This window comes from Marmota marmota, unplaced genomic scaffold (assembly GCF_001458135.2).
Source record: "Marmota marmota marmota unplaced genomic scaffold, marMar, whole genome shotgun sequence".
NCBI lineage: Eukaryota > Metazoa > Chordata > Mammalia > Rodentia > Sciuridae > Marmota > Marmota marmota.
In genome coordinates, this window is record NW_026000168.1 from 17,747,158 (window position 1) to 17,773,406 (window position 26,249).

The following is a 26,249-nucleotide window of genomic DNA, read 5'->3' on the forward strand; positions in this document are numbered from 1 at the left end:
GTTCACGTTCAACATAAAAAATGCTGTAAAAAAACAAAACCAAGTGCCACTTTACATAAGTGGCCGGGAAGTCCTCTTTCGTGCAGCGGAGACTCCCGCGGTAGGAAGCTGCAGAAGTCGTGGCCCGAGGCGCAGCGGGACCCGGGCAAGCACAAGAGCAGGTGCAGGGGCGGGTCACGCCCTCCCCACCCGGGGCCCGCTGCTCCTGTCACAGCTCCCCGGTCACAGACCTGCACCTGTCTGTCCTCCTGCAGAGCACGGGCTCCAGGGCGGGCAGGCAGGCGTCCCCGGGGCCACAGCCAGGTCCCTCCCGAGTGGCGTGTCCCCTAGGACGGGCCCCAGGGACCCTGNGGCTGAGCCGCGAGGGGACCCTGCGACGGCCCGTGCCTTTGTTTACCGCGCCGGCAGCCACCTGCCACGAGCTCCCGGAGCCTCCTTCCTTCCTGTCCCCGTCGCCCCTTGGTGCCGCTTAGCCTCTGGGCAATGCTCAGGTCCGCGCGGGGAAAAGTGGGTCCCCAGAAGACACAGGGTCCAGGACGTGGTCAGTGGCGACTCCCAGGATAGTCAGTGCCACCAAGTTTCCTCCCGAGTCTGAGCCCCTGCGCTGCCCCCCCGCATGGGTGTCGGACGGGCCTCCTCACTGTCCCCAAAGCACAGCCTCACTGTCCCCAAAGCTCAGCAACCGAGTTTTCCTCCTTAAACATGTCCTTGTCCCATTTCCTTCCATCTGAGTAACTGATCGCTGCACCCACTTGTTGCAGCCCCGTCCCGGCTTCCTCCCTGGCTCCCAGTCCGTCTGCAGACTCCAACCAGCTCAGCCTCCCAACTGTGCCTCCGTCTGTCTGTCCACCTGATTTGCATGTCCATCACCCAGGTCCAAGCCATCCTCACCTGCCTCCTTTCCTGCTTCCCCTCCGCCCTCTGCACTAGGTGCCCACCAGGCAGCCCCCCAAGATGTTCACAGCAAAAAATGTGCCTTGCTCCTGCTTCAAGACCTTGTGGGTTTCCCATTTCTTGGAAAATGGAAAATCTGCCTCCCTTATCGGGGCCTGCGTGCCCCTGCACGATCTGGATGGGGCTCCTCTCCTACCACTCTTGCGTGCCAGGCAGCTTCCTGGTTGGCCCTTTTTCCCTTCCCCAAGTGCGAATGCCAAGTTGTCTGCCCTTTGATGTTGGAAGCCTTTGTTGTTGATGTTCCTTCTGCCTAGAATGTTCTCCCGGGGCTCTTGGTGGGGCTCATCTCTTGTTATTTCACGTCTCAGACACCCCATGAGCGTCCCATCTATGGTGATCTTTCCCTGGTACTTTGTCCCATCGGACCCTAGTCGTTCCCTCCCCCCCTCTTTCTCAATCTGTAATGATCTTGTTAATTTTTGACTGTCTTTCTGGAATTTAAGCTTCATGAAAGCATGCCTTTGTTTAAGGAAAAAAAAAACCCTATGTTCTAATGTTCTCCCCAACTAGCCCCCCCGACACCATATAATCAATAGATAGCATCAATTTGTGCAAAATGCATGTTGTAGTAGTGATGTGTGGACCTTCTGAGATAGCTGGGTAGAAGATTAGATTAGGTAACACTTGTTTGCTTCCAGGACGGACGTGAGATTATGTAATTTTGAACACATTACGAATTCATTTGGATGAATAGCGATCCATTAAGTGAATCAAATGGGGTCATAAATCCTAAGTTTAGGAAGTGATTTACTCCACACTTAATATTATGAGTTTCATATTATTCCTACAATTTATTCAGATAAATTTTTTGTTTTTGTTTTTGAATATCTGGCATGTGCTATCCATCCGTTGGATGACATAGAAGGTAGAGGTGTCTTGCAGGAACTTAGAATACTGTGTAGACATAACTCATGCCTGCAAAATACCCAAGGAAGAGCATGTTAAATATCACAAGAGAATGTGTGAGCCTTTTTCCCTTCCAAAGGAATAATCAAGTTTGACCTCAAGAGATTGGAAAGTACTCTGTGAAGGAGTCCTTTGATGTGCCCCTTTAAAGATGGCTATTATTTCAGCAAAGGGACCATGATAGGAAGTGGGAGTTCCACTCGGCTTGTGTTCTTGGTAGGTAGCAATTCAAAAAGTCAAGGTTTTAATCGGATGAAAATGCTTGGGCCCAGATCAGTAGTCACCTGGGCCCGAGTTTCATGTAGCTCCAATACTTAGTAGTTGTGGGCACTTGGGGAAGTTATTTTGGACAAATAATTTAGCCCTTCTGAACCTCCTTTGGGAAACAAAACTGCCCTTTGGGGTGGCGGTGAGTTTCCAGCGAGGTATGCAGGAAGCCCTGGGCATGTCCGTGTTGGGACATTGTAGGACCAGCTCATAGCACTTCGGCTGAAGGATGTCCTCCAGTTCAACTGGTGAGCTCTTGCCAACCAGAGGCGTGAGCAGTACGTTTCCAAGGCAACCTGCAGGTTCTGAAGGCTTAGAACCTTTGTTGTGGTTGGGTTGAGGAGCACAGACCTGCTAGTTGTGGTTTAGATGCAGGTGACAATAACCTGAAGTTAACTTGATGTTCAGCATCATTTCTAACATTATACCAAATTCAAAAAGAAATTATTTCTTAGCTGTAGATGGACACAATACCTTTATTTTATTTATTTATTTTTATGTGGTGCTGAGGATGGAACCCAGGGCCTCACACTTGCTAGGTGAGCGCTCTACCCCTGAGCCCCAGCCCCAGCCCCCAGTGTAGACTGTAACAGCACTTCTGTGCATGCAAATGAAGGTGACCGTATGTAGCTCTGGACAGTTAGGAACCCATTGCTTCCTTGTTGCGGTGAAGACTCTGTGGTTTTTTCATGGTGCTGTATTTTAAGGCCTCTATCGCTATAACTCATCAATTCCTCTGACAGCTATTTATTGAGCATGTACTATCTACGAGCGAAAGAGATGAATTAATTTTATATTTGAGGTTAGCACTGCATTCCCTTTTAGGACCTACATAAAAGCTATAATATTTTTATTTTCCAAAATTAATTGAAGCAGAGTCATACAAAATTGAAGGAAGATTTATTTGTGTGAATGTCATTGCAAAGCGGGACAATATTTTTCCTGGCCCTTTTATTTATAAATTTTTAAAGTGAATAATATAATCATATGGAAACATAATATGTTTAGACACACTGATCAACTAAAATCAACAGCTTGTGAATTTTTAATAGTTCCCTTGAACAGAAATCAAGAATACTTATGTTAAGAAGATAGTGGCGATTTTGAAATACTGTGGGTTGAGATCTGTGTTCTGAAAATCTGACGTCCCCAAATTTTTGATGTCTGAAATGTGGCAAAAATGTTGGATTTTGGACTTTTGGGTTAGGAATGGGTAGTATTTCAGAATCTGAAAAAAAACACAAAACGTCGTATATGTGAGCACTTCCGATTGGAAAGGAGACACCACCTGTGTGTGCCCTGTCTTTGTCCACCTCTGAGTTTGGTGGGACGTTGGGGTGAGGTTGGAGAGATCTTGCAGCAGGATGGGTTTTGACCAGGCTCCTGTCTAGCTATGGCAGAGACAGATTCATAAAAATAAGGTCGTGGGAAAACTCAGACTTGTAGATGAACTTGAAACCTGTCGCTCCTGTGGCCTACCCTCCCGACAGATCAGGGCGTCAGGAAGCCAGGTCTCCAGGAGTGGGTTCAGCTAGTTTGCTTGCTGGAGGGAGCTGAGGGTTTAAGATACAGAATTCTGATTTTACTTGAGTCCCTTGGTGGTTTCCAGAGTCTCAGGAGAAATAGAATAAAGGCTGGGTCAGGGGCCTGGGTTGGCCAGGAGCAGGGGTTCACTGTCACCCCAGCGATCCAGGAGGGGAGCTCGTGGGTCGGAGGCCAGCCTTGGAGGCCCTGTCTCAAAAAATCAGCAGGAGGCAGCCGAGGGTCACAGCAGCCCTGGGTTCCATGTCTGGTGCTGCGACCCAGACAGGAAAATGGATCTTCCCACGGCTGCAGGGGGGCGAGGCCCAAGCTGGGCCAGAGACAGGATGGTGAACCACAGTGGAGATGCGCTTTGAGAGAGGTCGCAGACCCTGTCCCTAAGCCACTCTGTGCCCACGTTCCTGTTGTCCCCAGCTCTTATTCCGTGTGGTCACCTAGGTGTCTGTGAAGACAAGAAACCGGAAGCCCCCAAGAAGGGCCTCGTCCCAAAAGTTTCCCCAGGAAAGAAGAAGAGAGGTCGCAGTCACCCTGGGGACTCCGCAGATCGCCCAGCAAGAAAGAAGGTGGCCCAGGCGACTGTCACGTCTGAGAGCCTCCTGGTGAAGGAGGAAGCCCTCGGTGAAGGGGAAGAGGTCAGGTGAGGGCCCGGCGGGCTGAGGACTCCGTGTCCACCCTTCCCATCGGGCAGCGTGGAGAGTGAGACCCTGTCTTCTCACTTGTCACCAGGATCCAGGGACAGGGAGGACTCTCTAGAGCCTTCTAGACAGTAGGAGCAGGGGACAGTGGGGACACTGATTTATGCAGTCAGCCAGGGGGACACGAGCCAGAGAGGCCCCAGGGCTGCTGACTGTGGCCCGTAGATACGAGGTACCCGCCACTCTGGCTTCCTCTGTGCCATCTTTTTGGGGACACTTGGCCCAGGCCCGGCTGGACCTCTCCGCCCTGGTTCCACACGTCCCTGTACCTCGGGTCTGGGCACTCGCTGCTCACGTTTTCTCCTTCCACGTGGAGAACCTTCCTCCTTGGAGATCATGAGTGGGGGCATCTGTTCTAGAAGTTTCCACCAGTTCCTCCCCCTTCCCTCCTTGGATTTCCTGTCATGTTTTTGAAGAGCATAGTGTGTCTCTGCCTGGTGTCCCAGCTGCTTGTGACCCTGCCACAGGCCAGGGCTGACTACCCTCTGAGCTCAGAGAGGGCTGGGGCCATCTGGGATTCATTTTCGCGGGCTCTGTGGGATCTCGCACTGGGCCCTGGTCTGGCAGACAGCGAGTATTTTTGCAGTGATGAGCACTCGGGTTCACAGGTGGCAACAGCAGACATGAGCCTGGTGGATTGTCTGTCCCCTAAGGAAGTTGGTGGGTGCTTAGAGGAGGAACAGAGGTGTGCTCGTTTTATCTTTGCTTCAAAAGGAACTTCAGCTGTGGTGTCGACTTTTCTAGAACCTCTAATCCGGGCATGGGAGAGTAGTCCAGGAGAGGGCAGCAGTTTCAGGGGCGTGGGGGAAGCTTGCAGATTGGCCACCATCGATTATCTCTTCTGATCCCTTAGACTCTGTGAAGACTGCCTCTGAGCCAGGTGGGGTGGCTTATGCCTCTCATCCCAGAGGCTCAGGAGGCTGAGGCAGGAGGATTGCAAGTTCGAGGCCCAGCCTCAGCCAAAGTGAGGTCCTAAGCAACTCAGTGAGACCCTGTCTCTAAATAAAACATAAAATAGGGCTGGGGACGGGGCTCAGGGGTCGAGGGCCCCTGGGCTCAATTCTTGGTACTGGAACAAAAGCCTCTGAACTCCTGCCTCCTCACTGGCTCGTTTGCTTGGTGGAGTCCAGTTGACCCCTACGCAGAGACAGGCCAGGAGGCTGCTCTGGTCTCCTGGGCGCTGACCATGTTCAAAGCCATAGCACACAGTCACTTCTCCCGTGTGTATTGTAAGGAAGTTTCTGTTGCTGCGGTGTTGGAAAAGACGATGGGCAAGATTCAGTGTGTGTCTTCTTAGAACTGAAGACAGAAAATTGGTGGTTTTTTTAATGTCTGTGCAAACATCTTATTCAATGTCGGGTCATACTTCACACAACCTAAAAGTAGCTCAGAGCGTGTTTCTATATGAATTTGCATGTATTTATCCCATGTTAGCAAGCATTCAGTCTTGAACAGTTGTTTAGCTGGCTGCTTACCCGTGTGGTTAGCTTGCTTATATTTTTTATGACGCACCTGTGTATAGTCATGTTCTCGCTTATCTGGAAATTAGAGTCCTTCCAACTTCAGTTTACTTACATCTTTTCTTTCCTCTTTATTATTATTATTATTATTATTTTTTGGTATCAGGGATGAACCCAGGGGTGCTTAACCTTTAGCCACATCCCCTGTCCTATTCTATATCTTATTCCTGAGTTGTTTAGGGCCTCGCTAAGGGGCTGAGGCTGGCCTCCAACTTGCAATCCTCCTGCCTCAGCCTCCGGAGCTGCTGGGATTACGGGCATGCGTCCCCATGCCCAGTGTCTTATGTCTTATTTCTTAAAGGTGGAGGGAGACCCCTTCTGACTTGGTTTACAGGAGGTTCAACAAGCGGGAATCCCTTCCCCTCTCTCTGGCCTTGGCCTGCACGTACACACACAGATATCTAGGTTGATCAGACCGTGCAGGTGCAGCTTGAGGAGATTCGGGGACCCACGCTGGGGAAGGGAATGGGACTGGGCCCTCGGTGTAGCCACCTTCACATTCGGAACTGCCACAGCCTCCTGATGCACAGGAGGAGTTGTCTTTTCATCCCATTGAACCTGAAGGTGACACTGCGACGTCTGAGCCTTCTGTTTCCTTCCCGTGTCCCCACACAGGGGCTTTTCAAGGGACTTCAAGAAGGCACGTGTAAAGAAGGAGGCCCCCGTGGACAGAACGAGCAGCGAAGGAGAAGATGAGGAAGACAGTGAGGAGGACTGGGAGGAGGTGGAAGGTAAAGCTCCTCTCCTTGTCCCCTGAGCTGGGTGACTCTCCTGGACTCCAGCCACTTGCTCTAATTCTGACACTTTCTTTTGAATCTGATAAAACCAAGCTAAGGTAGCGGTTAAGGACTTCCTGATTTCTTTTTTTTTCCCCTACCACTGAGCCACATCCTCAGCCCTTTTTAAAAATGTCTTATTTATTTATTTATTTATTTATTTTTTTCTTTCATATTTATTTATTTTTTTTTAGTTTTCGGCGGACACAACATCTTTGTTTGTATGTGGTGCTGAGGATCGAACCCGGGCCGCACGCATGCCAGGCGAGCGTGCTACCGCTTGAGCCACATCCCCAGCCCCTAAAAATGTCTTATTTAGAGACAGGGGCTGGCTGAGTTGCTCAGGGCCTGCTCAGTTGCTGAGGCTGGCCTCCAACTTGCAATCCTCCTGCCTCAGCCTCCCAAACTGCTGGGATGACAGGCGTGGGCCACCACACCTGGCCAGGGACTTGCTTTTGATATAATGGAAAATCCACGACCAGATTATCCAAGAAGGTCATCTATATTCTCTTCCTCTGGTGACCATCAGTGGAGTAGCCATAAGTAGAGAGGCAGCAGTGTGTTGTAGAAACAGCACGGGCTTTGGATGACGTTAGAGCCGGGTTCAGGGCAGGTCTGCAGTCACGTAAGTAACTTTTCGTTGGTAGCCCTCTCTAAACACTGGCTGCTTACCAGCCTGGCAGTCTGGGCTCTGGAATGTTGTGGAAAAACAGGACCCCAGGTGTCCTGGGGCCGGATCGCGCACTCACAGTAGACAGCACTGATGGTAGTGTCCCTGATTCCTTTCTGCTGAGTAGGGTTTCTCCTTGGCATTTTATTTTATTTTATTAATCAGGTGGACACAATATCTTTATGGTGTTTTATGTGGTGCTGAGGATCGAACCCAGTGCCTCACACATGCCAGGCGAGTGCGCTACCACTGAGCCCCAGCCCAGCCCAGCATTTTATTTTGCAAATGTCCAAACTTGCAAAACATTGAAAGAGCAGTACGTACCCTTGACCCAGGTTCCTCCCTTTAACATCTTGCCACCTGGAAGGTTTCTTTCCTGTAGACGTTTACATTGGATCCTTTGGAAAATTACTTGCACACGTCCTGACCCTTCTAATATGTCAGCACAACCCTTACAGTGACAGAGCAAGAGTGTCCCACCTGAGTTGTCACAAACCTCTCCTTGTAGCTGCGTCTTTGTCTTTATTCTAACTCAGGTTCCAGTGGGTATAACCCTTGTAGTTGGCTGTCAGAGCTCTTTATTTTTTCCAGGGGGCTGATTACTCAGCCCTTTTTATTTTACTTTGAGACAGGGTCTCATTAAGTTGCTGAGGCTGGCCTCCAACTTGGGATCCTCCTGCCTCAGCCTCCCACGTCACCAGGATCACATGCCCCACTGTGCCTGGCTGCTATTGTTATGTTTAAGTCTCTCTTAATCCAAACTGTACTCTACCCCCAACTCACCACACTTTTAAATAACTGTATTTTTATGTGGAGCTGAGGATGGAACCCAGGGCCTCACACAAGTAGAGCAAATGCTCCCCCACTGAGCCCCAGCTCCAGCCCCCATACGTGGTGAGCTCTTGATAGCAGGTTTGTTTTTTTGTTTTTTTTTGTACCAGGGATTAAACCCAGGGGTGCTTAACCCCTGAGCCCCGTCCCCAGCCCCTTTTTTAGAGACAGGGTCTCACTGAGTTGCTTAGGGCCTCGCTAAGTTGCTGAGGCTGGCCTCCAACTGGAGATCCTCCTGCCTCAGCCTCCCGAGCCGCTGGGATTCCAGGCACGTGACACTGGCCCCGGGGGGTGTCCTGGGTTCACCTCGCTCTCTGTGATTTAGTTTGCTCATCTGAAGGTGAGCCATGGGCTGCCGTGTGGGTTACATGAGATACGCAGACGTCAGAGACTGAGCACGGTGACGTGTGTTCTGGGGGCTCCTCCTGCACTCTCCCCCTCCTCCTGCGTCCCAGCGCCCTGACTTGGTTTAGTGCATCGGTTTATTCGCATCATTGACGTGAAACGTCACTGTCGACAGAGCTCAGCGAGCCTGGGCCGAGTGACATGGGAGGCGGCTCAGCGTCCTCTGCGTCTGTGGTGCCCGTGGAGCCCGTGGAGATCGAGATCGAGACCCCGGAGCAGGCCAAGAGCAGACAGAGGAGGTAAGGGCAGGCGTCCTGGGTCTGTCCCCCACCAGGGCCGCAGGTCCACGGAGGGAAACCTGGTGACAGGGACCTGGGGACCAGGGCTGGGGATGGACGTGCTCAGGAAGGTCAGGTGAGCGAGGCCCGGGTTCCCTGGAGGACTTGAATGAGGACCCTGGGTAGTCCTGGGGACAGGCGATGGCCAGAGGGGCCCAGAGAGGTCAAGTAACATTCCTGGAGTCACTCAGCAGTGAGCAGAGGCCCAGGGTCTGGAGCCCTGTCTTGCCACGTCCTGCTACCGAGCTTCAGCCGGTGCTCGCTGTGCCCGGGAGCCTCCCCCTTCCCAGGGTCCCTGCCGCCTCTGATGACTTAACAAGAGGAACTGTTGAGTGGTCAGCTGTCCCTGTGTCGAGGATCCCAGATTCACGAAGACTCCTGAAGGTTTTGCACTAGAATAGTGTCACACAAATGATGGTCACTTGATGGGATGTGACCTTGACTCAGTGTCCCTGCACTGGGGCGAGGAGTCAGATTAGGAATCTTAAAGGTCTGAGAAGTTGAAGAACTGAAGACACAGAAATAAGAGCAATGCAGGCCTGGGGGGTGGCCCAGTGCGGTGGGGCCTGGGTCTGACCACTGACCGCAGCCCGGGTGGGGGCTTTTAGGTGGAGGAACCCCAGGGGGTTCCAAATGAAGACCTTCCTGAGGACAACAGGAAGCAGGTGGCAAGGGCAGCCAGGTGGGGGCTGAGCAGGCTTCGCCCACCTCCTGGGAACCTAGGGCTGAGGGAGCCAAGGGCAGGGCGCCGCCATATACTGAGTGGTCTCGAATGGGGGACTTCACCCAGGGTTCCCAGAAGAGCAGCATCCCTGCCTTGAGGTGGTTCAGACCGTGCACTGACTTAACATAAAGATAGTGCTTGCTCTGGGCATGGTAGCTGGGGAGGTTGAGGCAGGAGGATCACGAGTTGAGGCCAGCCTCCGCGAGTTAGGTGCTAAGCAACTTAGCAAGACCCTGACTCTAAGTAAAATATAAAAAGGGATGGGGACGGGGCTCAGGGGTCGAGGGGCCCTGAGTTCAATCCTGGTATCAAAAAAAAAAGTAGCGGTTGCTAGGAAGGAGTGAGTAGTTGTAAGGTCAGGGAAGACTTCCGGAGGGACTGTCCTAGCTCAGGTGTGCAGGTGGGGAAGAGTGGAAGAGCACGCAGGGAATACCTGGCCTGCAGCCTGCTCGAGTAGGGGGCCAGCAGGGTGCATGGTGGACGTGTCCTGGTGAGGGGCGGCGGCGTGGACAGAGGAGTGGGGTGTGGTGACACTGTCCTTCTCACACCTTGTGCTCTGTGTGGCAGGGAGAAGATGAAGATGGAGTTTGAGACGCACCTGCGGAGGATGATGAAGCGCTTCAGTAAAGAAGTCCACGAGAACACGCACAAGGTATGGGCCGTGAGGAGGCTCTGCTCCCCGGGAGGGCTGTGTCTCCGCCAATCAGGCTCCACACGGGGCCACCCTGGCGCCATTCTTAGCCCGCTGAGCTTGGTTTCCTCATCTGTGAAGAGCGTGTGTGTCGGGTGGGGGTCGGGGTGGGCAGTGGCTGACTGGAGGGTGGTTATGAGCATTAGGCAGGTATCACCTGTCAGATTGTTGCAGCACAGTTGCCCGGCAGGTAGCAGAGGCTGAGCACCAGGTTACTGCTTTCCATCTCTTCTCTAATTTCAACCATTTCTTTCTTTTTCTTTTTTTTGGTACCAGGGATTGAATCCAGGGCCACTTTACCACTTTACCCCTGAGCCCCGTCCCCAGCCCTATTTCGTATTTATTTACAGACAGGGTCTCCCTGAGTTGCTTAGGACTTTGCTAAATTGCTGAGGCTGGCCTCCAACTTGTGATCCTCCTGCCTCAGCCTCCCCAGCTGCTGAGATGACAGGATGTGCCACCGCGCCTGGCTTCAGCCATTTGTGAACCTTGATTCTGGTCTTAGTTATAGTGCAGTGGCTTTTGACTTTCGCTGGTAGTTACTGGAATGTGTACACAGACCTGGCAAGGTCATTGTATGGCACTTTGGACAGAGACTTCTATAGGTTAAGACATTCCTAACCCCAAAATTGGAAACTTTTTTTTTTTTTTTGCTTCAAAATTGGAAACTTTTTCAGCGAACATCATGTCAGTACTCAAAACGCTCAGGATTTCAGCTGGATGTGGTGCCCGCCTGTCATTCCAGCGACTCTGGAGGCTGAGGCAGGAGGATCGCGAATTTAAAGCCAGCCTCAGCAAAAGCAAGGCCCTAAGCACCTCCAGGAGACCCTGTCTCTAAATAAAATACAAAATAGGGCTCGGGACAGGTCTCAGTGGTCAAGCACCCCTGGGTTCAAGCCCTGGTACCACAAAAAAATTAGCCTGGACTCGAGAGAGAGCAGAAATCTCTGCTAGAGGTTTCTTGGCCTTCCTCCCATGGCCTCCCCTCTCCTGCCTCCCTGTCTGCAGGTTCACCTGCTGTGCCTGCTGGCCAATGGCTTCTATCGCAATAGCGTCTGCAGCCAGCCAGACCTGCTCGCCATTGGCCTCTCCATCATCCCCACTCGCTTTACCAAAGTGCCGCCTCACGACGTGGACGTCAGCTTCCTCTCCAACCTGGTGAAGTGGTGAGGCCGCGCGCCTGTGCTCTACAGCAGGGTGGTCGGGGTTTGGGAGGCTGAGGCAGGAGGATCGCGAGTTGGAGGCCAGCCTCAGCAATTGAGCAAGGCCCTCAGCAACTCAGGGAGACCCTGACTCTAAATAAAATAGAAAAAGGGGATTGAGGTTCTCCTGGGTGAGGTTCGGGTCCTGCAAACCTTCCCTGAGGTGGGCCGCACCAGGCAGGGGACCTGGTGGGGAAGATGGGGGGGACACAGGCGTGATCCCCATCCTGGAAGGGCTCCCAGGCTGGGGGAGAGGAGCACGCCAGGTCATGGTGTGTGGGGACACTCTGGAGAGGTGTCGGGGACGGTGGCACCTGGAGCAGGGCACTTACCTCAGGTGGGCGGTGTGGGAAGGCCACCCCAGGAAGTGACGTCAGAGTTGGCTCTTCAGCCACTTGGGTTCCCGGTGGGGCTCATGGTCCCCGCTCCTTTTGATCTTCCTGTCTGTGAAACAACGGAATGTCCCCTTCCCCCCGGGGATGTTGCCTCCCCTCCAGGTTCATTGGGACCTTCACGGTCAATCCGGACCTGTCCACCAACGAGCAAGATGACCTGCAGACGACACTCGAGAGGAGGTTTGCCATCTACTCCGCGCGAGATGATGAGGAGCTGGTCCATGTGAGTCACTCCTGGTGGCACTGCTGTATCACTACTACCATGATCGTGAGTCTGCAGCTGGGCGCGGTGGCCCATGCCTGCCATCTCAGCAGCCGGGGAGGCTGAGGCAGGAGGATCACAAGTTGGAGGCCAGCCTCAACAATAGCGAGGCCCTAAGCAACTCAGCAAGACTTTGACCCTAAATAAAATACAAAAAAGGGCTGGGGAGGGGGCTCAGTAGTTAAGCACCCCTGGGTTCAATCTCTGGTACCAAAAAAAAAAAAAAAAAATGATCTTATCCCTGAAAGGTGCCTATTAATCCATGTACTGAAATTTAGGAGCCTCAGTGGATCGGCTTTTCTGTCACTGTGACTGAAATACCTGACAGGAACAGCTTCTCACTGTTGTAAACAAATCACTAGCAACAGGGAATTAACTAAATCCTGAATTATCGTGTGAGGATAAATGGGTTCTCTCTTTTCCTCGTAGATATTTCTGTTGATTCTCCGGGCTCTACGGCTCCTGACCCGCCTGGTACTCTCTCTCCAGCCAATTCCTCTGAAGTTATCTGTGGCAAAGGTGAGGTTCTGGGGCGTCCAGAGAAAGGGTCAGGCAACATGGAGGAGTGAGAAGTTGTTGAATTAAAAAAAAAGATCAGTCAATATATATACGTGTGTGTGTATGTGTCTGTGTGTGTATTTATATATATAATTTGTTTTCGTATTTATTGATCATTGATTTTTGGTACCAGGTATTGAACTTACTGGCATTTACCACTGAGTCATATCCCAGTCTTTTTTATTCTTCATTTTTTACTTATTTTTTTGAGACAGGACTAGGGCCTCACTAAGTTGCCGAGGCTGGCCTCCAACTTGTGATCCTCCTGCCTCAGCCTCCTGAACCTCTGGGATTACAGGCATGGGCCACCACATTCAGCATCAATATTAATTTTTAAGAGCCAGGCACAGTGGTGCACACCTGTCATCCCAGAGGCTCAGGAGGCTGAGGCAGGAGGATCGCGAGTTCAAAGCCAGCCTCAGCGAAAGCGAGGCCCTAAGCATCTCAGTGAGACCCTGTCTCTAAATAAAACACAAAACAGGGCTGGGGAGGGGGCTCAGGGGTTAAGCACCTCTGTGTTCAATCTCTGTTATCCCCTGTCCCCCCAAAAAGTTTTTTTTAAGAGCTGCTATTCTGGAGGCTGAGTTCTTTGGAGGCTGCCTTCGTATAACCTGGGTTTGGAGGGAGAGTGGGCACATGAGTGGGCACCTGGCACCTGGTGCGTGGTGTGCACAGAGTGCCCTGTGGGAGACCTGGTGTCTGGTGCTGTGGTTTCTGTTCCGTGAACCAGGCGGCGTGATGCGCATTCTGAGCAGCGGGTGGTGATGGCACGCTTTCCTCTCTGTTTGGGGGGGTGGTGGTTTGGATCCAGCCCAGGGCTTCATTCATTGAGGTGAGAACTCCAGCACTGAGCTGTGCCCCAGTCCTCAGGCTACAGGTGGATTTTAATAGCCTCTGAATTTGTTTTTTTTTGGGGTGGGCGGTACCAGGGATTGAACCCAGGGGCACTCAACCACTGAGCCTCTTCCCCAGCCCTGTTTTGTATATGATTTAGAGACAGGGTCTCACTGAGTTGCTTAGGGCCTCACTTTTTGTTGAGGCTGGCCTCCAACTCTCGATCCTCCTGCCTCAGCCTCCTGAGCTGCAGGGATGGCAGGCGTGAGCCACTGCGCCCGACAATAATCTCTGAATTTCTAAAACCATCGTCCCTATTGTGTTCTTGCAGACACCTGTCTGCGAGGTAGGTATGATTCTTGCAGAGCAAACTGAGGTCAGGACGTGAAGTACGTTCCCTGAGTCACGTGACCTCAGTTCAAACCCGGGGGCCTCTGTTCCTGAGTCCCTGGCCCTTTTTCTGTCCACAGTCAGGGTGACAAAGGGATCGCAGGGTCTTCATCTCAGGGGTACAGATCTGAGCTGATGCTTCTGTCCAGCCCTAAAGGAGGGACCGTGCCTGATCCGGGGTCTCTTGCTGCACTGATTCTCGGGCCGCGCCTTGGCCCTGTTTCAGGTCAGGATCTTCCCGAGATCAATAGTGAAAAAGCCAAAAGAAACCAGAGCTCCTTGTCGTACTCAGGGAAGGAGACTGTCCAAGGGGACATGCGCAGAAGGTGCTGGAGACTCCTCAGAAGCCGGCAGCCAAGTCCCAGGAGACCCAAAGACACCCAAGAGCAGCCCAAGAGCCGGACCAGGGGGAGCGTCATCGAAGGGCCCCGGCCAGCGGGCGGCCAAGGCCAGGAAGACCCAGGCGGCCAGGCCCGGCAGGAAGCGGGGCGACTCCTCCAGCGAGGAGGGCAGCCAAGGGCAGCGGCCCGGGAAAGCCCCGGGGCGGCCTCGTGGCCGGCAGCGACGGGTGACCTCCAGGGTCTCTTACAAAGAGGACAGCGGGAGTGGCCGGTCCAGCAGCAGCTCTGACTTTGAGCTCTCCAGCGGGGAGGCCCATGGTTCCTCTGGGGAGGACTCTGAACCCGGCCCTCCGAAGCGGAGGAAGGCCCCCGCCCCTCGGAAGACAAAGTCTGGGCCCCAGAGTGACCACTGTAAGCGCCCGGCAGCGTCGTCGGTCTCCTCGAGCCGCAAGAGAGGCAAGAAGGCCACTGGCGAGGCCGAGGAGGCCGCGGAGGCCGCGGGCAGGGGCCTGCCCGGGGTGGACCAGTGGCTGGAGGTGTTCTGCGAGCGCGAGTCCCGGTGGGTGTGCGTGGACTGCGTGCACGGCGTGGTGGGCCAGCCCCCGGCCTGCTACAGGTTCGCCACCAGGCCCGTGGCCTACGTCGTGGGCATCGACAGCGACGGCTGGGTCCGCGACGTCACGCAGAGGTATGACCCCGCCTGGATGACGGCCACCCGCAAGTGCCGGGTGGATCCCGAGTGGTGGGCCGAGACCCTGAGGCCCTACCAGAGCCCGCAGCTGGAGAGGGACAAGAAGGAGGACTCGGAGGTAAGGCCTGCCGCCCGCCCCCCGCAGCCTGCGGACACTCACTCTCTTTCTTCTTTCTTTGGTCTAGGGAATTGAGCCCAGGAGCGTCTCATCACTGAGCCCCGTCCCCAGCCCTGTTCTATTTTATATTTGGGGACAAGGTCTCGCTAAGTTGCGAAGGACCTCACCAAGTTGCTGAGGCTGGCCTCCAACTTGCAATCCTCCTGCCTCAGCCTCCCGAAGGTGTAAGCCACTGTGCCCAACTAAGTCCATTTAAAGTAACTAGTGCCCAGTGCTGTGTCGGGTGTTGTTAGTGTCATTGCTCATCCCATCAGATCTTGGAAAGCTGGGGTCGTCAGAGCCTTGATTTTGCTGGTAGCATGTTTCAGAGCTGAGTGACTGACTGACTGACTAGGTTTTTTTTTTTTTTTTGATATTTTTATTTTATGATCATTTTATTGTTATCATTTTACTAGGTCTTTGAACCCAGGTCCGTGTTGCCTTGGAGCCTGGATACTTTTACTTTTTATTATTTAGTTACTCTTTTTAGATATGCATGACAGTAGAGTGTCCTGACGTCATACACACACGGAGTGTGACTCCCTGTTTTGTGGTTGGACATGCTGTGGGGCGTCACTGGTCACGTGTTCCTATATGAACATGGGAAAGTTCATCCCACTGTCTTTCCCATTCCCACCCCCCTCCTCCCTTCCCTTCCTTCCCCTGTGTCTAATCCAGTGAACTCTGTCCGTCCTTCCTCCCTCAATGTGAGTCAGCATCCGCACATCACAGAGAGTGTTTGGCCTTTGGTTTTTTGGGACTGGCTGATTTCACTTAGCATGATCGTCTCCAGCTCTGTCCATTGACTAGCAAAGGCCATAATTTCATTCTTCTTTATGGCTGTGTAATATTCCATGGTGAATATGTACCACATTTTCTTTATGGAACCTGCTTACTTTTAAGTCATTGTCCCATTGTACATGTGCAGCTTTAAAGTAATCTAGAAACTCACAAAACAGGGCCCAGGGACAGAGGGAATAACTCATCCACACAGTTACCACTACCTCTAACTCTTTCTTTTTCTTTTTTTTTTTTTTTTGTGGTCCTGGGTATTGGCCTTAGGGACACTTTACCATTGAGCTACAACCCCAGTGTCCCCTCCCGATTTTTCTCATTCTGAGACAGGGTCTCCCTAAGTTGCCCAGGCTGGCCTTGAACTCGAGATCCTCCTGCCTCAGCCTCCTAAGTAGCTGGAAGTACAGGTCTGAGCTGCTGCGCCTGGGGGTCGCTCCTTTTCCATCCCGTGGGCACAAACACGTATACAGACGGCCCACACGTATACAGACGGCCCACACGTATACAGATGGCTCACTGTAGCAACGCACACATCTCCTGGAAAGGGCGGGGCTTGGGAGGAGGCAGCGTCCTCAGTGTCTGGAGGAGGCCTGTTGGAAGCAGGGACTTCCCAGACGTAACGCACTGTGGCCCTTGTTTCTAGAACCAGCTCTGACACCAGGAAGGGGACCTGAGCTGCTCACCAGGGCAGAGGTTCGCCCCTGAGGCTGAGGCTCGGTGGGGCTGGAGTTCAGCGGCTGGTCTCTGGGTTCGCCCTGTTCAGCTCACACGCCAGGCCGACTGATCCGATGGGGCTTGTGAAGGGGTGTCAAGGAAAGCTTGAGAACTTTGTGAACCGGGTACAGGTCCCAGCAGTGAGTCTGCCCCCGAGAACCCGGAATCCTTAATTACGGTGGGAAGAGGAAAACGGCAGGAGCCAGGAACAGCGGCGCCCACCCGTCATCCCAGCAACTCGGGAGGCCGAGGCAGGAGGATTGAAAGTTGGAGGCCAGCCTCGAGACCATGTCTCAAAATAAAAACCGAAAGGGGCTGGGGATGTGGCCCAGTGGTTAAGCACCCTTGGGTTCAATTCCCAGTACCAGAAAAAGAAAAGAAAAAGAAAAATCAGAAAATCTAGGAGCAGGATGTGAACCGTCATTTCAATTTCCTGTGAGAGCAGAGGCGACTGAGCCCACATTCTAGGACAGTGGCGTCACTTTGTGATAAGGCCTTCTTACTGAGGAAATGACTTTCTTCCTTGAAGATGCTCAGGGGGCAGGCCCCATTCCCCTAGGGCTGGATAAGGGGTCTGAGGGTTGGGGACAGGTCGGGGGACTCCCTGGAGTCACCGCAAACCACAGGGGGATTGAATTCCTCAGAGCTTTTCATCACTCTGCGGCCTCCCCACAACCAGAGCTGCAGATGAAGCATGAGGAAGTCACCAGTGTCCCTCTGCTCCTTCCTGTTAGACACATGTGACAGTGCAGTGCATGCTGACCTCTCACGCGCACGCGGGATACGGCTTGCTCTAGCTGGGATCCCCTCCTGTGGTTGCATGTGGTTAGGGTCTCGCTGGTCGAGTGTCCCTGGGTGCACACAGAGGGTGACGTCCCATTGATTCTGCTGTCTTTCCTGCTGGTGCTAGTGTCCCTGGAACCCGCCATCTGTTGGCAGAACAGCAGTGTGAGGGGTCTCTGCTGTGGCCTCCCCTGCCCCCCTCGGCCTCCCCTGCCCCCTCGGTCTCCCCTGCCCCCCTCGGCCTCCCCTGCCCCCTCGGCCTCCCCTGCCCCCCTCGGCCTCACCGCTCTCTGTCTGGCCTCTGCAGTTTCAGGCCAAGCACCTGGGCCAGCCTCTGCCCACTGCCATCGGCACCTACAAGAACCACCCTCTGTACGCCCTGAAGCGGCATCTTCTCAAGTACGAGGCCATCTACCCCGAGACGGCGGCCATCCTGGGCTACTGTCGTGGGGAAGCTGTCTACTCCAGGTGCGTGGGCGGCCTGGTGGCCTCCTGGGGTTCCTGGTGGTCCGGAACCCGCCACCGTCTCCCTGGGCCAGGGGCCGTTCACATCGGCTCATCTTGCTGAGTGAACGGCATTGAGGGGTGAGCTGTGGTTGTACCTGCGCCGTGAAGAAGAGAGCAGAGCTTGGGAGGAACCCCGGGAGGGTTAACAGACCAGGGATGAAAGAGTTGGAAAATTAAAAGTAGCTAGAGTCACTGTGGTGGGGCATGTCTGTCACCCCAGGACTTGGGAGGCTGAGGCAGGAGGATCACAAGGTCGAGGCCAGCCTCCGCAACCTAAGGAAGACCCTGTCTGATGAAAAATTAGAAGAGTTTTGAGAAATGGAAAGGAAATGAAAAAAGTGATGATTTTTTTAAAAAAAATGCTTAAATGTAAGACCAAGCAAATAGGGTTGCCTTTATTTATTTTCTTAATTTACTTATTTTTGGTACCAGGGATTGAACCCAGGGGTGCTTTACCACAGAGCCCCGTCCCCAGCCCTTTTTATATTTTACTAGAGGCAGGGTCTCGCTGAGTTGCTCAGGGCCTCGCTGAGTTGCTGACGCTGGCCTCCAACTTGGAATCCTCCTGCCTCAGCCTCCTGAGCTACTGGGATGACAGGTGTGCGACCCTGCGTCTAGCTTCTTTCTTTTTTTAAAAAAAATATTGTTTCCGGTTGTTGATGGACCCGGGTTTTATGGGTTTACTTCTGTGTGGTGCTGAGGATGGGACCCAGTGCCTCACGTGCAGGGTGAGCGTCTACCCCTGAGCCACGACCCGAGCCCCATCTCCTCTTAGCAACCACGGAGGTGGAGCAGGACAGGGTTCCTCACCCCACATGGATCCTGAGGACACCGAGGCCCAGGCAGCTCAGGGGACCCGTCCAGTCCCAGCCAGGAGGTGGCACAGAGGGACTGTAAAGCCCCAGAGCCCGAGGTCTGAGCCAGGCGGCCCCTGGGCGTCCGTGCCCTACTGGATCTCTTTCCCCAGCGGGGTCAGGGCTGCACATCAAGAGGAGCTTGACACTGTCCCCTTCAGGGAGGCTTGGCAGGGGCAGGAGTGGGCCCTCTGGGGACTGCGAGGCTGTGGCGTGCTCTTAGCTCAGGGAGGAGAGAGGAGCCGGGCCACGGCCTGTGCCTGCGCCCCAATCCCGATGGCCCCTTCGCTGATCGTGGCTTCCCAGCCGTCTTTCGGGTTCACCGCTGCGTTGCTGGACGCCAGGCACCTGACCCAGTGGTGTGAGCTGCAGACGAGACCCTCAGCGGGCGCCACCCCGTGGGGGAGTGGTCACACCTGCATGCAGTGTCCCTTCCTGTGCCCTGCAGGCTGCAGAAGGAGCTCTCGCCCCGGGCTCTGGACAGGAGCAAAGAGAATCCAGGCCAGGGACGGGCCCCGGAGGCCAGCGCAGAGCCCCAGACAGACAGGCCCACTTCCCAGGGACAGGCTGGGGCTGTTGCCTCCCGCAGCTCCTCAGGTCCCTTAGGAGCAGAGACCGGGGGTGCTGGGTTCTGAGTCCCATCCTCAGCACCACCTAGAAATAAATCAATGAAACCAGGGTCCACCAACAACTGGAAACAATATATTTTTTGCATAAAAAAGAAAGAAGGTGCACGCAGGGGCGCACGCCTGTCATCCCAGCTCCTCAGGAGGCCGAGGCAGGAGGATTCCAAGTTGGAGGCCAGCCTCAGCAAGTCAGCAAGACCCTGTCTCTAATAAAATATAAAAAGGGGGGCTGGGGATGTGGCTCAAGTGGTAGCGCGCTCGTCTGGCATGCGTGCGGCCCGGGTTCGATCCTCAGCACCACATACCAACAAAGATGTTGTGTCTGCCAATAACTAAAAAAATAAATAAATAAATAAATAAATATGTTAAAAAAAAAAAAAAAAAAAAAAAAAGGGCTGGGGACGGGGCTCTCCCACCTGCCGGGGGCCAGGAGGTGCTGGGTCCAGGGCTGGCCCGGTGGCCTGTGGCCCTGGCTTGACGTCTGCTCCCCTCTGTCGCCCTCTAGGGACTGTGTGCACACGCTGCACTCCAAGGACACATGGCTGAAGCAGGCCCGGGTGGTGCGGCTGGGAGAAGTGCCTTACAAGGTGACAGCCCCGTGTCCCAGGGAAGGGGGCGGGGGTCGGAGCTGGGGCGGAGGGCAGGACTGTGGCAGGATCGAGGGGTCCCTGAGGAGCCACCTACCAGGGAGGAATGGGAAGAGCCTGGCCCAGGAGCAGCTGAGCCCTGGGGAGCCCCGGGCCCTGCAGGTGGCCTGTTTCTGGGCCCTTGAGCCCCCACAGGCGTGCGCCTGAGTCCCTTTGACCCTGTGTCCAGCTTGCCAGGCCTCTGCGTGTGCGTCCTCCGGGGGCTCAGCCAGGGCCTTGGCACCCCGGTGCCATCTCACAGATGCGCAGACAGGGGACCTCCAGGGGCAGGTGGCCCGCCCCGGGCCTTAGCTTAGGAACATGGCAGAGCCCAGCAAGAGCCCCTGGCCCAGCCTGTCATCGGCCCTCTTCCTCTCCCACGGAGCTGTGGTGTGGGGTCAGTCCCCCGTGAGGGACGAGGCGCAGCGAGGTGTCACCACACAGACTTTTCTCAGGACACAGCGCAGTTAAGTGGCAGAGTGCGGCGACGGCCACAGAGAAGCAGGGACCTCTCTGCCAGCTCCCGGCAGTGGCCCTGGGGGCTGGGCGCTGGGTGGAGAGGGAGGGCTTGGGTTTAGGGGGAGGGCTCAGGCGTTGGTGGCAGGGGGCTGCCAACAGCAGGCTTGGGCGCACGGTGCCGTCTGCCGGTCCTGAGGGGCCACGTCTTCCCTGGACCACGCCTGCTCAGTTTCTTCTTTCTGGAACAGTGCTGCCCAGCAGGGACAGAACACAAGCCCTAGGTTCATCGTCTTCAGTACCTTCCAGAAATGGGCCAAACCCACGAGACAGGCGGGTCTGTGACGGATCTTTTTTTTTTTTTTGGTACCTGGGACTAACTCAGGGGCCCTTGACCCTTGAACCCCGTCCCCAGCCCTATTTTGCATTTTATTTAGAGACAGGGTCTCCCTGAGTTGCTCAGGGCCTCCCTTTGGCTGAGGCTGGCTTTGAACTCATGATCCTCCTGCCTCAGCCTCCTGAGCTGCGGGGATGACAGGTGCTGCCCCCGTGCCTGGCTACATCCAGTATCTTAATCCTGTGTGTACGTGGCTGTCAGTCCCTGGGCTTGGACAGTCGTGGCTGTTTCATTATGTTGTGCGAGCGCAGCCCTAGGATGACCCCAGGTCTCTCAGATCCACACTCTGTTCTGAGCCCACCGTCCACATCCTGCCTCCCCGTTTCCCTCTCAGATGACAACCTTACTTCCTTCCCAGCCGGAACCTGGTGGCTGTGTTGCAGTTGTGCGGATCTTTCCGAAACACAACACTATGCTCCACACCACCCAGCACAGCCCACCCTCAGCCCACCCAGCCTCCCCTTGCCTTTGAGATAGAGGCCCATGCCTTCCTCATGGTGCTCGAGGGCTGCTGTGGCACCTGCTTCCTCACTGCTAGACTATGTCCAGAATTCCAGGTAGAGGTGTTCTCACACGTCTGTGCCCTTGGGGTGCCAGGTGCCCTTCTCCCCACCCTGTTCTGCTGAGCCACCCTGCCTTGTGCCCTTTCAGTCTCTGTTTATACGCCACCTGTCCTGGGCAGACTTTGTCCTCCTCCTCCGTCCCGAGGGCTGGTGGTGATTGTCCCCCGAGCGCCCTGTGACTTTCCCTCCTCTTCCCCACGGCATCCTGGGTTCCACCAGGGCAGTGATGTCCCTTCCTGTCTGTCCCTCGTGGCTGGTGGCCCAGCAGGGTGTGAGAGACGCTCAGTGGGTGTCACCAGACACTGCTGGGTGAGTGGCTTCCTTGGAGAGAGCCCACCGGGTGACAGCGAGGGGGTGCCTGGGAGAACGGCAGGAGGGGACAGGGGAGCAGGTCACACAGGTCACACGCTGGCGCCTGCCCTGGCTCTTGACCCCAGGCTGCGTCTCAGGATTTTAAAGGGGATAAGGACATGGTGGCCACACGTGCCCCTCTCAGGAAAGCTGCTGCCCCTGCAGTGCCCAGGCCAGGAGCCAGTCTCCAGCCCTGGACCTGTCACCCTCATGAGTCCCACACCCCCGTGCTCCTGGCCAGCACCCCAGCACCTGTGTCTCCTGTGCCTAGGACAAGTCCGAGGACTGGCACCGGGCCAGGTAGGGAGGGGACAGTGTGCTGCACCACTCGGGCCTCCAGAGGTGACCTGAGGTCGTGTGGTGGCTGACAACAGAGAGGACAGTACCTGTGTCTGAGTTCTGGCTCGTCATGGTCAGGGTCACCTTAAGCAGGTGACCTTACCTCTAGTCCAGATTTTCCTGTGGTGGTCGAGTGCTGGATGGAGTGGGGGTGGCTGAAAGCCCAGGCCTGGCCGTGACACGCTGCGTGACATCAGGCCTCGTGTCCCCCCGGGCTGCTCATCTGTGAAGTGGGGACCGCAGTGGGCCCCCCTCGTGGGCTTCTGACCAACATCTGAAGCCCCAGGAAGAGCGCCAGGTGCCCAGGGCACTTCTCACTGGTGGCACCCGAGGTCACGTTTGTCGCGAGGCTCCATCTGGGAGCCCGCGCCGTGACATGGCCGTCTCTCTGGGCAGATGGTGAAGGGCTTCTCCAACCGCGCCCGCAAGGCCCGCCTGGCCGAGCCCCAGCTGCAGGACCACAATGACCTGGCCCTGTTCGGCCGCTGGCAGACAGAGGAGTACCAGCCCCCGGTGGCCGTGGACGGGAAGGTACGGGCAGCCTCGGGGCCGGGGACCAGGCGGCTCTGTCCTGCTGCTGGCCACATCCTGCTGTGCCCCCTCCGCAGGTGCCGCGGAATGAGTTTGGGAACGTGTACCTCTTCCTGCCCAGCATGATGCCCATCGGCTGCGTCCAGCTCAACCTGCCCAATCTGCACCGCGTGGCCCGCAAGCTGGACATCGACTGTGTCCAGGCCGTCACGGGCTTCGATTTCCACGGAGGCTACTCCCACCCTGTGTGCGTGGAGGGCCCTGATGAGGGGCAGGGTGGCTGCTGGCGCGGGGAGGCCCGGCCTCTCCTGGGCAGGACTTGGCTCTGGATTGGAGGTCAGGCCTGTCCTGCCCCACCCTGGCAGCTGCCCAGGGACAGCAGAACCAGGGACATGAGCGTCCTCATGATGCTAGGTCCCCAGGGGTCCTCACAAGCTGGTGCCCAAAGCTGGTCTATGTCCTTGCTGGTCACTGAGCTGTGTCCCCTGTGGGGTTGGCTGGCAGCCGGGGGCCTCTCAGGTAGGGTCTGGGGACAAAGTGGTCCTGTCGGTTTCCAGAGCCTTGCTGCTGCCTGCTGCTGCCTGTCACCAGCTCACCCAGGACCCTGAGTGCGCAGAGGGACTGTGTCCCCTGCAGAGGGGAGCAGGAGAGGAGAGCAGGCGGCCGACTCAGGGGAGATCACCCGCATTGTGTCCCCACAGAACCGAGGGCTACATCGTCTGCGAGGAATTCAAAGACGTGCTCCTGACGGCCTGGGAGAACGAGCAGGCCCTCATCGAGAAGAGGGAGAAGGAGGTGAGCCCGGGGCAGGACCGGCCAGTGGGAGAGGGCGGCAGGACACCCTGGTGAGCTGGCCCTGTCCTGGCCCCTGGCCTCAGGGAGAGCAAGAGGAGCAGCCGTGCTCTGAAATTCTCTCTGACAATAGGTTTTTGGGGGACCAGGGGTTGAACCCAGGGACCCCCGACCCCTGAGCCCTGTCCCCAGCCCTATTCTGCATTTTATTTAGAGACAGGGTCTCCCTGAGTGGCTCAGGGCCTCACTGTGGCTGAGGCTGGCCTCCACCTTGCGATCCTCCTGCCTCAGCCTCCCAAGCCCCTGGGATGACAGGCGGGCGCCACCAGCCGAGGTTCCCTCTGTTTCTCTTTGACTTCGTGAAAAGTGCCCCATGATGTGAGCTCTGGGGAAAACAGCCTCCTGCCACCCACCCACAGCCACCGCCTGCCCAGGCCCCAGGGACAGCCAGCCCGGCTGCCGACACCAGCCGTCCCTGCCCTGAAGGGAGTGGCCCAGGCCCAGGTCCTGGACGACCTGATCCACAGAGACAGTAACAATTCAGAAGAGGTCCTTGTTCTTGGTGGCTTTGCAGAATGTCATTTTCTTGGGTCAGACCGGGTTTTTTTATTTTTAACTTTGTTTTACTTGTTGCTGCACCTTTGTTTTATTTACCTGTTTATACGCGGTGCTGAGAATCGCGCCCAGTGTCCCCTCATGCCAGGGAGTGCGCACCGCTGAGCCCAGCCCCTGCCCCTGGGTCAGACCATTTCTTGGGGAATGAGGCTGGGCACGGGGGAGGGGCTTCTGGCCTGCAGTGTCCCGGGCGCGTCCTCCCGGGTCTGCTCCCAGACCTGTCCAGCGTGGCGCTGACTGTCCCTCCCTCTGCGGTCCCCCCTGCAGAAGAGGGAGAAGCGGGCGCTGGGGCACTGGAAGCTGCTGACCAAGGGCCTGCTCATCCGCGAGAAGCTGAAGCTGAGATACGGGGCCCAGGTCAGTGTGCGCCTGCGCCCAGGGAGCGGCTGCGTGGGTTTTCGAGAAGGTGCCTGCGAGCGCGGACACCCTGACGCCCAGCCTGTGTCTCGCGCCTGGCCTTACGTGTTGGGGTGTTGCTGGAGGGAGGCCCCCGCTGGCTCTGCACCCGGGTGTCCCTGTCCTTGTGAGCAACCGCCACAGGCGGGGTTGGCCAGGAGGCTGCGGTTTTCCTGGGGATGCGTCCCTCCCAGCACCTGCAGCCACCTGCACATCTCAGAACAACTGTCACGGCGCCTGCCACGTGCCAGGCAGGTCCTGGGTGCAGTGGGAGTGTGACAGCCTTAGGTCCCCGTCAGGTCCTGGGGTTCTGTGGTGGGTGGGATGGGCCCTGCGGGAGGCCCAGGGGAGGGCGCTCTGGGGACCCTCCAGTCCCCACCCCGTCCCTACGCCCTGTTCGCTCTTAGAGAATAATTCTGTCCCGTTCTGCACCCTCCCCTGTCAGGGGCCTGCGTCTGGCTTTGTCCTGATGGGGACCAGGCTGCCCGTGCGCAGTCCCCCTCCACCAGGGGCCCCCAGCCTTCCTGGGGTGTCCCCTGCCACCAGTCAGCACTGAGGAGGGTCCCCCACATCTGTGCAGCTCAGAGACACAGGCACGTTTGTCCAAGTGGGGTGACAGAGCAGCCGGCAGTGACCCTGGACATGGCCATGCTGTGGAGCACATCTGGTGTCCCCAGAGCGAGTCGCACAGCACATTCTCAGGGCCCTGCCTGCACCAGTCCCTGGGCCAAGCGAGAAGTGCCCAGGTCCCGCCCCCTGCTGGTCCCTCCCCCTGTGGTCCCTCTTCCTCTAGGCCCAGGGCTTGGCCAGGCTGGAGCTGGGGCAGGTGGCTGAGAGCGTCACTGCCCCCACGGGCACGTCCTCATGGCTGGGTGCTGACGGTGGCCTGTGGCGCCCCTTGACTGTCCCCTGCAGACGGAGGCGGTGGCTTCCCCCGCAGATGCAGGAGGTGGCCTGTCATCCGACGAGGAGGAGGGGACCAGCTCTCAAGCCGAAGCTGCCCGGATCCTGGCTGCCTCCTGGCCCCAGAACCGGGGGGCTGAGGACGAGGAGCAGAAGTCCAGGCGCCCCCAGACCAGGAGGGGGAGGAAGGCGGCCGCCGCCCACCTGTTCCCCTTTGAGAAGATGTGACCGAGGCCCGGCTCTGGGTCCCAGTGCTGGGTCCCCTCTGCGGAGGAGGCCGACAGAAGTGGCGATCCCCACAGGGGTGGGCCCCGTGGAGGTCGTGGCCTGAACCCCATCACACCCCCAGGGTGACTGTCACAGCTCTTTGGTGCCAACCCCACTCTGCGCTGTGGGACCTTCCCAGGAGACACCCCCTGAGCCCCACCTGTCCTTCCCACCTTTGGAAATGTGGCCTTGTTTTTTAAATGCAGAAACACTCGGGGTCCCTGGGCAGAAGTGCCCTTAGGAACACAGCCGCCCTTTCTCTCAGGTGTCCCTCTGTCCCCTACGGAGGGGCTGCTCCCTGCGGGCCCCTCCCTCTCCCCCGATCAGGCTGGCTCAGTGGAGAGCAGAGGACAAGGGACTGCAGGCCACCACCCATAGTGGCATTTGGGGGTCTATTGTTTTGAAGTCACATTTTCTGATGACAGAAGACTTGAACACAGAGCTCAGGTCAGGAAAGAAACGGAAACGCCAACGGAGGGTCAAGGGACCACGCGTCAAGCAGGCTGGCGCTCAGCTCGGCCCTCCCCCACGGCTGGATAAATTCGCGAAGCTGCTTGTGCTGAGGATGTTCAGGAGAAATCACTTTTATAAACATTTGAGAAAGAAATAAAGCATTTATCTAAAAACACTTGGTTCGACGTTTTC

General features: G+C 56.0%; 1 protein-coding gene across 2 annotated transcripts; it reads left to right on the forward strand.

The window, feature by feature from the left end:
* The first annotated feature begins 357 nt into the window (after positions 1–357).
* On the forward strand, positions 358–26,232 carry Xpc (XPC complex subunit, DNA damage recognition and repair factor). 2 transcript variants are annotated; one of them, XM_048787162.1, is made up of 15 exons: positions 358–4,306; positions 6,500–6,615; positions 8,682–8,805; positions 10,136–10,220; positions 11,268–11,425; positions 11,959–12,079; positions 12,548–12,637; positions 14,193–15,050; positions 17,689–17,849; positions 19,874–19,955; positions 22,497–22,631; positions 22,709–22,878; positions 23,333–23,426; positions 24,306–24,395; positions 25,015–25,317. In XM_048787162.1, the coding sequence occupies exons 3-15, from the start codon at positions 8,708–8,710 to the stop codon at positions 25,048–25,050; spliced, it is 2,178 nt and encodes a 725-aa protein (XP_048643119.1). In that variant the 5' UTR covers positions 358–4,306; positions 6,500–6,615; positions 8,682–8,707; the 3' UTR covers positions 25,051–25,317. The 2 variants fall into 2 exon arrangements, with proteins under 2 accessions (XP_048643119.1, XP_015350588.2); XM_015495102.2 differs by lacking the exon at positions 25,015–25,317 and adding an exon at positions 25,350–26,232 and having other exon boundaries at positions 359–4,306.
* Positions 26,233–26,249: the final 17 nt, after the last annotated feature.

Excerpts from the sequence above, each read along its gene's own strand:
- Xpc (XM_015495102.2), top strand. The coding sequence starts at position 8,708 with ATGGGAGGCGGCTCAGCGTCCTCTGCGTCTGTGGTGCCCGTGGAGCCC. Across the intron at positions 10,221-11,267 it reads TCCACGAGAACACGCACAAG|GTTCACCTGCTGTGCCTGCT; the intron begins GTATGGGCCGTG and ends CCCTGTCTGCAG. Across the intron at positions 22,632-22,708 it reads CGGTGGCCGTGGACGGGAAG|GTGCCGCGGAATGAGTTTGG; the intron begins GTACGGGCAGCC and ends CCCCCTCCGCAG.